Source organism: Podarcis vaucheri (genome assembly GCF_965113315.1).
Source record: "Podarcis vaucheri genome assembly, chromosome: 10".
Taxonomy (NCBI): domain Eukaryota; kingdom Metazoa; phylum Chordata; class Lepidosauria; order Squamata; family Lacertidae; genus Podarcis; species Podarcis vaucheri.
Window position 1 is genome coordinate 73,082,544 of NC_138748.1, and position 13,820 is coordinate 73,096,363.

General features: G+C 46.9%; 1 protein-coding gene across 1 annotated transcript; it reads right to left on the reverse strand.

The window, feature by feature from the left end:
- Positions 1 to 695: 695 nt before the first annotated feature.
- Positions 696 to 13,797, reverse strand: NME6 (NME/NM23 nucleoside diphosphate kinase 6). Its single transcript, XM_082239320.1, has 6 exons — positions 13,738 to 13,797; positions 11,332 to 11,507; positions 9,338 to 9,440; positions 5,661 to 5,700; positions 2,538 to 2,698; positions 696 to 1,859 (listed from the first exon to the last, which is right to left on the reverse strand). Exons 2-6 carry the CDS (start codon positions 11,422 to 11,424, stop codon positions 1,693 to 1,695), a joined length of 564 nt encoding a protein of 187 aa, XP_082095446.1. The 5' UTR covers positions 11,425 to 11,507; positions 13,738 to 13,797; the 3' UTR covers positions 696 to 1,692.
- Positions 13,798 to 13,820: the final 23 nt, after the last annotated feature.

Genomic DNA, 13,820 nt, shown 5'->3' on the forward strand with positions numbered 1-13,820 from the left:
CCAGTAGGACTACAAGAAGTTTTGTAAGGAGAAATATATGAAAGGTTACAAAGTAGAAAAAGAATAGAGATATCAGCTATGAGACTTAAATGTAATAGGGAAAGTAAGAAATGTATACTAAGAGATTAGACTGGAAAATTTTCAGACGAGATTGATGGAAGTCAAAAATTGTATAAGATGTAAAAGTATGTTTAATTACTGTGGAAAATGATATGTTAAAAAACTTATATTTATATAGGAAAAAAAGTCAGGTTGTTTTATTTCCTTGACATCTGGTGGGAGGGCGTTACACAGGGTGGGCGCCACCACCAAGAAGGCCCTCTGCCTGGTTCCCTGTAGCTTTGCTTCTCACAGGGAGGGAACTGCCAGAAGGCCCTCGGCGCTGGACCTGTGTCTGGGCTGAACGACGGGGGTTGAGACGCTCCTTCAGGGATACTGACCCAACAGGATCTTCTTATACTTTTATCTCTGCATTTGTGTCCAAGTCGCTTCCACTTAACCTGGTTGCCAGCAGGACTTTCTAAGCATTGTGCCCCAGCCTCACCCCCGACAGCAGCAAGACTGCCTGCGATTCAGCTCCTGAGTTTGTTTCCAGAGTTGGTTCTCTACCATGGAAAACAAAAAGGAAAGAGTACGTCTGGGCATGTGCAGAGGATCTGCCTTTATCTTCACCAAGAAATGACAGGAAGCCGACACACGTTGTGGATCAAAAGTTGAGTTTATCGCTATTAGGAATCATGTTTTTCAGACAACCTGGAATCAAGGCACCTCTCCCTTTGGCAATGAAACCCTGATGACGCCCCCACCCCTCCCTTGCCCAGTAAATGTTACTGGGAATTTGTGGGTCACAGTGAAGACGGCACGTGGGCATGGGTACATAGTTTGGCACAGACCTGTGGAAATGGCAGTTGCAACCAAGAGAAAAGGCATGCTTAAGTGAATAAGCAGAGACATCACCTTGCAGACAAAGGTCCGTATAGTTAAAGCTATGGTTTTCCCAGTAGTGATGTATGGAAGTGAGAGCTGGACCATAAAGAAGGCTGATCGCCGAAGAATGGATGCTTTTGAATTATGGTGCTGGAGGAGACTCTTGAGAGTCCCATGGACTGCAAGAAGATGAAACCTCTCCATTCTTAAGGAAATCAGCGCTGAGTGCTCACTGGAAGGACAGATCGTGAAGCTGAGGCTCCAAGACTTTGGCCACCTCATGAGAAGAGAAGACTCCCTGGAAAAGACCCTGATGTTGGGAAAGATGGAGGACACAAGGAGAAGGGGACGACAGAGGACGAGATGGTGGGACAGTGTTCTCAAAGCTTTGACCAAACTGCGGGAGGCAGTGGAAGACAGGAGTGCCTGGCGTGCTCTGGTCCAGGGGGTCACGAAGAGGTGGACATGACTGAACGACTCAACAACAACAAAGTCAATAAGAAATTTAGAGCTTCTACTTGACCCCCATATCATGGGCATCCTTGAACCCAGCCTGGGCAAGCGATAAATTGGCTGTCTGGCACAGCCTGGCAGATGTCTGCTCTTATCCAGTGGGGAGACGTACACACCTCAGCAGCCATCCCTGAGTAAGCTGTGACACATTTAGTGCTGGCACTCATTTTGGAGAAGAGAGGAGGAGACCCCCCATCTCCAAAGCAGAATCCCTGCATCCGTTCTGGCAGTGTCTCCCGTGCAAAGCGTCCTTCAGTCTGCCGCTGCCCAGCCATCTCTGGGCACGTGGTGAGGGATCGCCTTGGTGTCACGGCCGACCTCCCTCTCCCGCAGCTGAGGCTCTTCTTGCTGGTACCACTGCTCTTCATTGAAATCTGGGAAGAAGAAGGCGATTTCTCTGCTGGCTGATGCTGCCGAATCTGCAAGGGAGGAGAGAAATTTGAGCGAGTGTGGGGCCAGGCTGACCTTTGGAGCGGAGTTCGAAATCAGCTGGCTGCACCAGCAGCCAGTAAAAATCCCACTTCGATTTCAAGGTGTTAGAAATCACTAGCTGGCTGAATTGGTCCTACTTGGGTCAGCGAGGAGACCAGGGGAGAATTAGCTGTGGGATCCCAGAGCGGGTAATCTTCATAAGAAGGGGAGATGGAGGGAAGGAAGGGGAATAAAAGATCAGGCTAAGTTCAAGTTGAAAGCCAGGCGGAATAGCTCTGTCTGCGGAAGGAGATTAAATCCTGCAGGGCCCTGGTCTCATTGGACAGAGCATTCCACCAGGTCGGAGCCATCACTGAGAAGGCCCTGGCCCTGGTGGAGGATGTACTTCCTTAGGGCCTGGGACCTCTAAACTATGGTTATTCATGAACCTTAAGGTCCTCTGCAGGGCAGACCAGGAGAGTCCCACCCCCTGCAACGAAGGAATCTTATGGTGGATTCCAAAGGATCCCTTGGTACAATCCCGCTCCCTTGGCTACGACGATTCCTTAGCCCTCTTTGCTGGGCCCAGACTTTGGGGCTCCTTTGCAAAGGAATCTTTTACAAGTTGCTTGGAGAGCTTGTCCAAAGTTCTCCTGCTCCCCATTTCCCGCCCCTCCCGGACTCACCTGAGCCGTGGACGGTGTTCCGAGTGTCCGTGAGGCCAAACGACCCGCGGATGGACTCTGGGTCTGTGTGCTGGGCACGGAAAACCCTGGTGGGACCCATCAGAGACCTCCAGAGCGGGATGGCTTCCTCGTGGGCAAGGATGTATGTCCTCATGGGGCCGCTGGAAAGGAGGAGAGAGAAGGCGCAAGGAAGGTCAGGGGGGTCGCGTCACATGGATCTTGCAAGAAGCCGGACTGGCGACCAACTGGCTTCCATGCACAAGTCAAAAGCACAGGCGATAAATCTTAAAAGCCCTAGGTGGCCTTGGCCCAGGATATCTCCCTTCCAGTGTTCAAAACTGGCCAGGCGCCAGTTGCCTTTTGCGACTGGCACAGGTCCAATTGCAACCAAGTGACGGTCTCTGGATGGCAGGCTGTCGACTGGGGAAAGCAAAACGTCACTTAAGAGAAGGCTCGGAAATATTTTCCTCGGAGCTTGAAAATAGTTTTCGTCTGCATGTAACAGATGTAACAGGAAAGGCGAAAAGGTGAAGAATATGTAGAAAGCACAATGAGGTGAATCGGGAGTCAAAAGTGTGTGTGATGTTAGACGATGTGTTGTTAATGTTTAGTTGTCATTGAGGTACTCTCTTTGTTTGTCCATGTTGTTATATGTGTTTTGCAATAAAGTTATAAAAAAAAGGATGAATAGTGTGTCTCTGGAGATTCAACACGGGAGCAGTGTACTGATGGAGTGTCTAATTCAGGGGTCAGCAAATATTTCAGCCGGGGGCCGGTCCACCATCCCTCAGACCTTGTGGGGGGGCCAGACTATATTTTGAAGGGGAAAAAATGAACGAATTCCTATGCCCCACAAATAACCCAGAGATGCATTTTACAGTGGTGCCTCGCAAGACAAAAAGAATCCGTTCTGTGATTCTCTTCGTCTAGCGGTTTTTTCGTCTTGCGAAGCAAGCCCATTGACGGATTAGAGGATTAGCGCTATTAGCGGCTTTTAGCGGCTTATCAGCTTATCGGATCAGCTGATAAGTGGCTTAGCGGCTTAGAAAAAGGGGGGGGAAGGAAAAAAAACCCGCAGGAACTCGCAAGACATTTTCGTCTTGCGAAGCAAGCCCATAGGAGATTCATTTTGCGAAGCACCTCCAAAACGGAAAACTCTTTCGTCTAGCGAGTTTTCCGTCTTGCGAGGCATTAGGCATTCGTCTTGCGGGGCACCACTGTAAATAAAAGCACACATTCTACTCATGTAAAAACACCAGGCAGGCCCCACAAATAACCCAGAGATGCATTTTAAATAAAAGTTGACATTCTACTCATGTAAAAACAAATCGATTCCTGGACCGTCCGCGGGCCAGATTGAGAAGGCGATTGGGCTGCATCCGGCCCATTGACCTTAGGTTGCCTACTCATGGTTTAATTTCTCTCTGCCTATGCTCAAGCTGTATATTTGCTAAGCATTTTAATGTGCAAAGAAAGAAAGAAAGAAAGAAAGAAAGAAAGAAAGAAAGAAAGTTTTAGTCTGGGTTGTTTTATCTGATGATTCCATAGATAGAATTGCAGAGTTAGAAGGGACCCAGGCATGTCCAAGGCCTGTTTTGGGGGCCTAATCCAGTCCAGTCAGTTTAACTTGGCCCCTGTAGCAGTTTATTTCCTGGGGTAAAATCCTAAACAAACCTCAACAACTTCAATGCTAAAAAAACCTAGAATCATAGAGTCCTAGAGTTGGAAGAGACCACAAGGGCCATCGAGTCCAACCCCCTGCCAAGCCGGAAACACCATCAGAGCACTCCTGACATATGGTTGTAAAGCCTCTGCTTAAAGACCTCCAAAGAAGGAGACTCCACCACACTCCTTGGCAGCAAATTCAACTGTCGAACCTCAACAAGTTCAATCCAAAAAAAGGCTAACAACTTTGGCTGACCCTTCGGTCGGCCCTCACAGCCCTTCACTTCATCAAATCTGGCCCTCTTTGAAAAAAGTTTGGACACCACTTCTACTCCAACCCCTCAGCAATGAAGGAATATGCAGCTGTCCCACACGGGAATCGAACCTGCAAACTTGGGATTATCAGCACCATGCTTTACCCGACTGAGTTATCCAGGTGTTGTAAACCACGTTGAGATTTGTTCGTTAATGGCAAACCAAGAAGCCGGTGGACTGTGCTGAAATGCCAAAGCTGACTGGAAAACTCAGGAACCGAGAGGACAAAAAGTTTATAAAAGAATGGGCGAAATTTACAACTTTTTAAAGAGGCCGCCGTAAGCAGATGGAAACATTGGCAGGATTTTGATTTCACTTGTAGTGTAACAATTACCATGGAAAACAAGGAATGATATAATAGTTGTAGAGTTTGGAGGAGATGCAGTTTTCAATGATTTAAAAGGGACTCCAGGGAAGGGGGGGGGGAGAGAAATCCTGAGACTCAGGGGAATCTCTTTATATGGATATGTAATTGAATTTTTAAAATATAATTTTGCATTGTAAAAACCAAATAAAAATGATTTCAAAAAAAGAGAAATTTGTTCTTTAAATATAAAGTGGCATAGAAATGGGAAAATAATAATACAGTGGTGCCTCGCAAGACGAAAAGAATCCGTTCTGTGATTCTCTTCGTCTAGCGGTTTTTTCGTCTTGCAAAGCAAGCCCATTGAAGGATTAGCGGATTAGCGCTATTAGCGGCTTTTAGCGGCTTATCTGCTGATCGGATCAGCTGATAAGCGGCTTAGTGGCTTAGAAAAAGGGGGGGGGGGAAACCCAGCAGGAACTCGCAAGACATTGCTGTCTTGTGAAGCAAGCCCATAGGAAATTCGTTTTGCGAAGCACCTCCAAAACGGAAAAATCTTTCGTCTAGCAAGTTTTCCTTCTTGCGAGGCATTCGTCTTGCGGGGCACCACTGTAATAGTATTAATAGTAATAATAATAATAATAATAATAATAATAATAATAATAATAATAATAATTAATAATAATAAAAATTAGGGCACCAACCTGGTATCATCCAGATGTTTTGAACTACAATTCCCACCAGCCTCTGTTATGTCTTATGTGTTTTGTATTATGCAAATTTTATTTCCTTGAAAAAATCTCAATTAATTAAAAGACATACTTATGCCGCGGACATACCTGGCCATGAATTCCACCAGCCTCTGGTAGAAGAAACGTCCTGAAAAAGAGATCGAGAGCCCTGAGACCAAGACACGCTTCTGGGAGAGGTCTTGAGAGCACCCTTCCCGGGAGTTATTGCCGTCCTTTCTGTCAGGAAAAAGCAGCAATGCCAGAGCGAGCTGCAGCTGGCTGGAATGCAAAACAGGATGTGACTGTTGGGGACTGTACCGTGAGAACAAAGGGGCAGTCTATTCACTGTACTGAGCACCGGATGTTAGCTCAGAGTGTCATCTGACCTGTACTGGAAGTACAGGGGTGGAGTTTGTCTCTCTACTGTTGGAGACTGGAGAGTGCAGACGTGTTTCTCTGTACTGCTGCAATGACAGAAATAAAGACATGTAAATAGATTTCTGTCTGTCTCTTTCCCCCTCCCTGAGGGAAGCAGGGAGGAGGGAGGAGAGGTGTGTCCCTCTCACGCTGAGTGGGATCGCTGATAGTGACCTTGCCTGTATCCTGCCGGGGACGCAGATGGGGAGGTCAACAAGGATCTCAGGCCGAATGCCTGGAGTGTGGCCAGTTACCTCTGACTGCGGCCTGAGAATCCAACACTTTCCCATGGGTGGCACACCAGAGCTGGACTCCAACTCGCATCTGCCCCAGCCTGCGGTTCTCCACCTGCGCTGTGTACAAACTGCAAGAGCCTTCCTGTTTCGTGTGACTTCCATCTCTTGAAGGCCACCAGGGCCCCGAGCACACACTCTTGGAGAAGGGCCCCAGTTCAGTTGCAGACCGCCTGCCTTGCATACAGAAGGTCTCAAATTCAATCTCCAGGCAAGGTCGCGAGAGACTCCATCGTTCTACCCGGACACTGAGGTCCAGCACCGAGGGCCTTCTGGTGGTTCCCTCACCGCGAGAAGCCAAGTTACAGGGAACCAGGTAGAGGGCCTTCTCGGTGGTGGCGCCTGCCCTGTGGAACACTCTTCAATCAAATGCCAAGGAAATAGACAACTATCTGACTTTTAGAAGACATCTGAAGGCAGCCCTGTTCAGGGGAGTATTTAATGTTTGATTCTATTTTTAATTCTGTCGGGAGTTGCCCAGAGTGGCTGGGGAAACCTAGCCAGATGGGCAGTGTATAAATAATAAATTATTATTATTATTCCTACCTAAAACCCTGGCGTGCAAATGCTGTCAGTGAGGGTTGGCAGCTTTGTGTGAGATGCTCTGATGGTCTGACTCAGCAGCGCCGGGTTTATGTATAAGCTAAACAAACTATAGCTTAGGGCCCCGGTTGAAAGGAAAAAAACCTGGATGTACATTACCAAAATATAAAATGAAAAACCAGTAAGTATAAAACCTACATACAACAAGAGTGTTTTGTGTTGTGTAGGCTCCTTTGATGTAAGTCATGGGCCCCACCTGCTAGCCTGCTCCCTAAAATATCCATGGTTTGCTCCTTTCTATATATAGGGTGCCTACATTCTGCATGGACTGGTTGCAGGGCAACACATGCAAATGGCTTTAGATAGCTATTAGGTCCATCAATTACCATATAGCATATATTCAACAGAAAAAAAACAGCGGCAATTTGTTGTGGACAAAGGACAGCTGGACATATCAAGGGCCCCATTACCTCCAGTAGCTGAGGGCCTCATCAAACCGAAATCTGGCCCTTGGGCTCAGTAAAAGCTAGCTTCCTAGGCTCCACACGAAAAGTTTCATGTCTACCCCGGACAAGACACAGTTCCTACTTGGATGCATTAATTCCATGTAGGACACTTGTCATAACCAGTATGAAGGACATCGCGTGCGAGCTTGTTCTAAACTGTGTTCAAGACCACAGAATCAGAATTGTAGAGACCCCCGAGGGTCATCTAGTCTAACCCCTGCAATGTAGGAATCTCAACTAAATAATAATAATAATAATAATAATAATAATAATAATAATAATTTATTTATACCCCGCCCTTCCCGGTTCAGAAAACTGGGCTCAGGGCGGCTAACAACAAATTTAAAACACTTAATTGATGCAACAAAAAACAGCATAAAATACAGTATAAAATGTGAGTAACAATCAATTCAGAATTCAAAAATCAATTTAGGGGGGAAATCCATCCAATAACCATTAGATGATCCCCAGGGCTAGCTGGCTAAATTAGTCCTATTTGGGCCAGCGAGGAGACCAGGGGAGAATTAGCTGTGGGGTCTCAGAGCGGGTGATCTTCATAAAAGGGGGGCAGAAGGGAAAGGAAGGGGAATAAAAGATCAGGCTAAGTTCAAATTGAAAGCCAGGTGGAATAGTTCTGTCTTACAGGCCCTGTGGAAGGAAGTTAAAACCTGTAGGGCCCTGGTCTCATGGGACAGAGCATTCCACCAGGTCGGAGCCACCACTGAGAAGGCCCTGGCCCTGGTGGAGGATAATCTAACTTCCTTAGGGACCTCTAAACTATGGTTATTCATGGACCTCAAGGTCCTCATCCCTGACAGATGGCCATCCAACCTCTGCTTGAAAACCTCCAAGGAAGGAGAGCCCACAAGATTGCGTTTCAATGTTGCAGCCTGCCCTGAGACCTTTGGGTGCGGGTGATTAATCATAACAGAATCACAGAGGTGGATTATTGAATGTGTTAATACGGGCAGAAGTTATAAACACTGCAGCTGTTGAGAGGATTACTATTATGATTGGAACACAACTGGATTCAATAAGGCTTTGGAAGCAGAATCAATCAATCAATCAATCAATCAATCATTAAACCTGTAATACGTGGGGGACGGGGGACCGGACCAAAATGATACAACTGGATATTTGATTAATTGATATTTGACTTGGTATTGTGATTTGATATGGATATATTGAGGTGTCTTTTGGATTCTTATACTTGGAAACTGTTAAAAAGTATTGTTAAAAAAATCACTAATAATAATATTTTTTTTCTTTTTTCTTTTAATTGAAACAGCAAGAAAACAAAAACGGGAAAACACAAATACCAAATTACACACAGGAGTAACAGTAGATACTGAATTTTCTTAACAAACAATAGGACATAAATTGGTCTTAACACTAAAGACCCAACCTCCCGTCTGTTCCATATTTCCATTTTATATAACTTATTGCCAGTACACACTTTTATCATTCTTGAACTTTTTCTTAATATATCTTAATTCTTATATCTGCCTTGCAACTATTACTGAAGTTCCTCGAATGCTGCAACCGAATTTAAACTCCTATATTTATATTTCAAATAGTCTTTGAAAACCTCCCATTTTGAAGCAAATTCCCGTTTTGATTTATTCTTTATTTTTTCTGATAGGCCGTCTAATTCTGCATATTCTGTCAGCTTTTCGATAATAATAATAATAATAATAATAATAATAATAATAATAATAATAATAATTCTTTGTGTACCTGCAGTGGGCTCCTAACTTGCCCCACTAGCTGCATGGACCAATGGGTAACTGCCATGAGTTGCATGTGTCATGGGCGTCTGAGCTGACATTCCTGCAATGCAGAGGGTTGGACTACAGGACCTTTGGGGGTCCCAACTCTAAGATTCTATGGTTCTAAGTAAGGAAACAGCTTCCATGTTTTCCCCGGATTAGAGCCATCTAAGTGCCCCTCCCTGGATTCTCTGCTGACCCCACCTACTTCCTGGACTTAGCAACGGGGTATATTTTTTGTGGGGTGGGGTCCTGACCTGAGTGCTCCTGGTAGAACTTCTGGCTCTCCTGCCTGCTCCACGTCACATCCTTGCTCCTGACGATCAATAACCGGTTGTCCAGGATGGTCTGGTGCACAGCCTGGGAAGAGAAGAGGACGAGTCGGTCTGAAGCCAACGCTAGAGACAAGGAGAAGGGCAGAAGGGGGCAGTGGGTAGACTTTTTGCAGCCTTGGGAGCCAGGTTTGAGTCTACTGGCCACAACCTCGAGCGTATCTCACGGCAAAGCTCTCTGGAACATAGCTGTCAACTTACAGATTTGAAAATAAGGGCCCAGCAGCCTCGAAAATAAGGGATCGGCAGCCAAAATAAGGGATTTTCAGAGCACAGGTAGGTTCAACTTCTGAGCCCCTCGGAGCCAAAGGCAGAAAGCCCAGCCAGCAGCCAAATGAAGCTTCAAGCGGTGGTTCCCACAGCGCAGCAACCCGGCAAAGGGGACACAGCAAGGAAAACCACCGTCACCTCTGCGCTGGGAAGCGCTGAGCAAAGGCGAGTCCCCAGGCAACGCGGCCGATTTGATCGGCACAAGGCATGCAAGCTCCACCCCCCAGTCGTTCTTAGACTCCTTATTGGGTGAGCAACGCAGCCAAGCAACACAGTTGGAGCCTCCCTCCTCCCTGGGAGGGAGGGAGAGGAGCTGCTTCCTTTGAAACCCGGGAAATTTAAGGGACATCATCAATAAGGGACAGCAGCAGGACACGGTGCTGGGATAAGGGACTTTCCTGCCAAATAAGGGACGGTTGACAGCTGTGCTCCGGAACTGCTCCGTAAGCAGCTGCTCAGAGTTATTTCTAATACCAGACAGTGGGGCAGCCCCTAAGGGAAAGACACACAGGGCAAATTGCCCCTTTAGGTCTCTCCTTTGGGGTGTGGCAACTGTGAAATATTGGAGCAGAAAGCATCTAAAATAATTAAATCACCTGTTCAGGCCTCCCTCCCCCCTCCAACTGTCACTGCTGAATATGTGGACCAACAACACGCAAGAGCTTATGACATGGATGTGAAATGCAGCTGGGATTTCAACAGCCCAGCAATGGGAAACCTTGGGGGGAAATCGACATTTAATTTGTTTTATTCTGGATTGTTTTGTTTGATGTTTACATGTAAACCTCTTTGAGATTTTTTTCTTTAAAACATATAGCGGTACAGTGGTACCTCGGGTTACAGACGCTTCAGGTTACAGACTCCGCTAACCCAGAAATAGTGCTTCAGGTTAAGAACTTTGCTTCAGGATGAGAACAGAAATCGCGCAGCGGGAGGCCCCATTAGCTAAAGTGGTGCTTCAGGTTAAGAACAGTTTCAGGTTAAGAACGGACCTCCGGAACGAATTAAGTACTTAACCCGAGGTACCACTGTATAGAAATGAATAATAATAATAATAATAATAATAATAATAATAATAATTTATTACTACACGTTGTTCTTCTTAACTTAGCTCCACCTCTCGGGCCCTGGAATCTCAGCCTGGCACCCCTGTGAGCCCGGCGCCCGGGTGCCCCGCTAATAGGCCTTCAAAGTAGACCCCCTCTGATCAGAAAGTCAGCGGTTCAAATCCCCACGACAAGGTGAGCTCCCGTTGCTCAGTCCCAGCTCCTGCCAACCTAGCAGTTCGAAAGCACACCAGTGCAACTAGATAAATAGGTACCACTGTGGCGAGAAGGTAAACGGTGTTTCCATGCACTCTGGTTTCCGTCACGGTGTCCCGTTGCTCCAGAAGCAGTTTAGTCCTGCTGGCCACATGACCTGGAAAGCCGTCTGCGGACGAACACCGGCTCCCTTGGCCTGAAAGCGAGATAAGCGCCGCACCCCATAGTCACCTTTGACTGGACTTAAAAATCCAGGGGTCCTTTACCTTTTAGCTGTGTTGATGTCCTACTTGTGGGTTTTGCTTTGGGGCATTTGGTCGGCCACAGGAAGCTGGAAGAGCCATTGGCCGGATCCTGCTGGCTCTCCTTACCTTCTTTGGTCCTTACCTCGAGGAAGAGAGGGTGAGCCACGGCATCAGGCTTGATGATGGCAAGGGTGAGTTGCAGGACCCGCCGTGGAGCATGCAGAACGGCCCTCATCCTGCTCACAGGTTTCCCATGCCCTGGGTGGGGCTGGCGGGTGCTCTGTCCGTCTCGTGGTGGCCCGTCCCCAAAGCATCAGCCTGGCAATATAAAGTCAGGTCAGTGCGGTGTAGTGGTTAGAGTGTGTCCGACTAGGCCCTGGGAGTCCAGGGTTCGAATCCCGGCCAGCCATGAAGCTCAATGGGCGATCTCGGGCCAGTCACTGCCTCTCCAGCCTCCCTCAAAGGGTTGTGGGGACTGGGGAGAACCGCGTGTGCCACTTTGAGCTCCTTGGAGGAAAATAAAGACAAAAAAAGAGAAGAAAATAAATAAAAGAAGGGCAAGATTTGGAGAGCACTGAACAGCCAGCAAGAGGACACAAGTCTCAGCTGTTGAGTGCTCAAAATTCTGCCCTGGCTGCTCTACCAGGCTAGGTTAAAGATTCCTGAATTAATATACAAGGAGCTGTTGAAAGGATGAAAACAGGGAGCATATTAGGGGCACCCCATGTGTGGGAATTAGATATTGAGGCACATGGAAGTCAATCAGTGCCTTCCATGTATGCAAAATGCCTGGCTCATTTAAGACTATATATATTTTTATATATAATTTTTATTAGTTTTTCACAATTTTTATAAACACAAACATTATACAATACAAACAAACAAACACACAAACAAACATGTATAATTTCAAACCCTTTTTTCTTAAACCTTACTTCACCGACTTCCCCATACCTCCCCTTTCTGCATCCCAATTTCCCATTTAAGACTATATGAAACATTTATTCTAAGTAACAACGGGACTCACAGCGGGTGGAGAATGCTTTTAGTTTTGTAAATCTTTATTATTTGTAAAAAGATTATTTGTAGGAGCTAACACTTTATTATTTCTTTGTGGTTTTATGCTGTGGCCTACCCTGTGGGTATAGGGCAGTATAATAATAATAATCGTAATCTTTTTTGCAATGTTGGTGGCAAGCAGGTCCATAGTGGGGACCCTACATTGCAAAAAATATTACCCTTCTCTTAAAATTGTATGTATTGAGTTCCTACATTTTGTACAAAGTACATGAAAGTAAAGCAAGCAAAACAGTAACAACAAATTCTATTATTATTATTATTATTATTGCTCTTTTAGGTGGGACATAAACTGAATAAATAAGTAATATAAAAAGCAATGGTGCACAGAGGTGGGCAGTTCTGCTCCAGATATTATGGGATGCAGAGGAGTCAGCCAGCAAATATAAAAGCATAATGAAACATTAAACATTTTTTTTAAAAAAAATCCAAAACACTTCCGAATACAGATTTGCTTTCAAATGTCTTCTGAAGGCGGTGGTTGTTGTTTGAATTTGTCTACTGCCCTATCATTGCTGTCAACCTTCCCTTTTTTTTGCGGGAAATTCCCTTATTCCAGTGCCCTTTCCCGCTGCTATCCCGGATTGTTAGATATCTTGTAGACTGTCCCCGGGACAGGTGAGGCTGCTGATCCCTTATTTTCGAGGCTGTTGATCCCTTCTTTTCAAATCTGAAAGTTGACAGCTATGTGCCCTATACCTGCAGGTCTCAGGGCGGTTCACTGATCCCCTTGGCACCTGGTGGGAGGGCACCAGAAGAAGGAAGGAAGGAAGGAAGGAAGGAAAGAAAGAGAGAGAGAGAGTAAGAGGAAGAGTGGGGTGGGAAGGGAAGGATGGAAGGGCGGATGGGAGGATGGAAAGAAGAAGGGAAGGGGAGGAAGAAGGGATGGATGGATGGATGGAAGGAAGGAGGGAGGGAGGGAGGGAGGGAGAGGAAGACTGGGGTGGGAAGGGAAGGATGGAAGGGCGGATGGGAGGATGGAAAGAAGAAGGGAAGGGAAGGAAGAAGGGATGGAAGGAAGGATGGAAGGGAGGAAGGAAGGAAGAAGGGAAAGAAGGCAGAGGGGTTTCCCCCTCCGCTCTGAAGCTAAGCCACGGGGGTGGGGGCCCCCAAATTCCTCCCCCCCCCGTGAGTGGGGTTGGCGGGGGGTGAGGGAGGGGGGATGGAAGGGTGGGTGGGAGGATGGAAAGAAGGAAGGAGAGAGAGAGAAAGAAAGAGTGGGGTGGGAAGAGAAAGGAAGGGAAGGATGGAAGGGAGGATGAAAAGAAGGGAAGGAAGAAGGAATGGAAGGAAGGAAAGAAGGATGGATGGAAGGAAGGAAGAAGGGAAAGAAGACAGAGGGGTTTTGAAGCCAAGCCTCGTGAGTGGGGCTGGCGGGGGGGGGTGAGGGACGGGGGGGTCTCTTTTGGGGGGCGAGAGGATCCTGCCCGGGGGAGGGAGGGAGGGAGGAGGCCTCATCCTGCTCCGGTACCTGCCTGTCCCCGGCGCGGCGGCTGCGTCTCCCTCCTCCTTCCCTCCTTCCCTCCTTCCTCTCTCCTCCTCTTCCTCCTCCCT

Excerpts from the sequence above, each read along its gene's own strand:
- NME6 (XM_082239320.1), bottom strand. The coding sequence starts at position 11,424 with ATGAGGGCCGTTCTGCATGCTCCACGGCGGGTCCTGCAACTCACCCTT. Across the intron at positions 9,441-11,331 it reads CTCACCCTCTCTTCCTCGAG|GCTGTGCACCAGACCATCCT; the intron begins GTAAGGACCAAA and ends TTCTCTTCCCAG. Across the intron at positions 2,699-5,660 it reads CTGGTGGAATTCATGGCCAG|CGGCCCCATGAGGACATACA; the intron begins GTATGTCCGCGG and ends CCTCCTTTCCAG.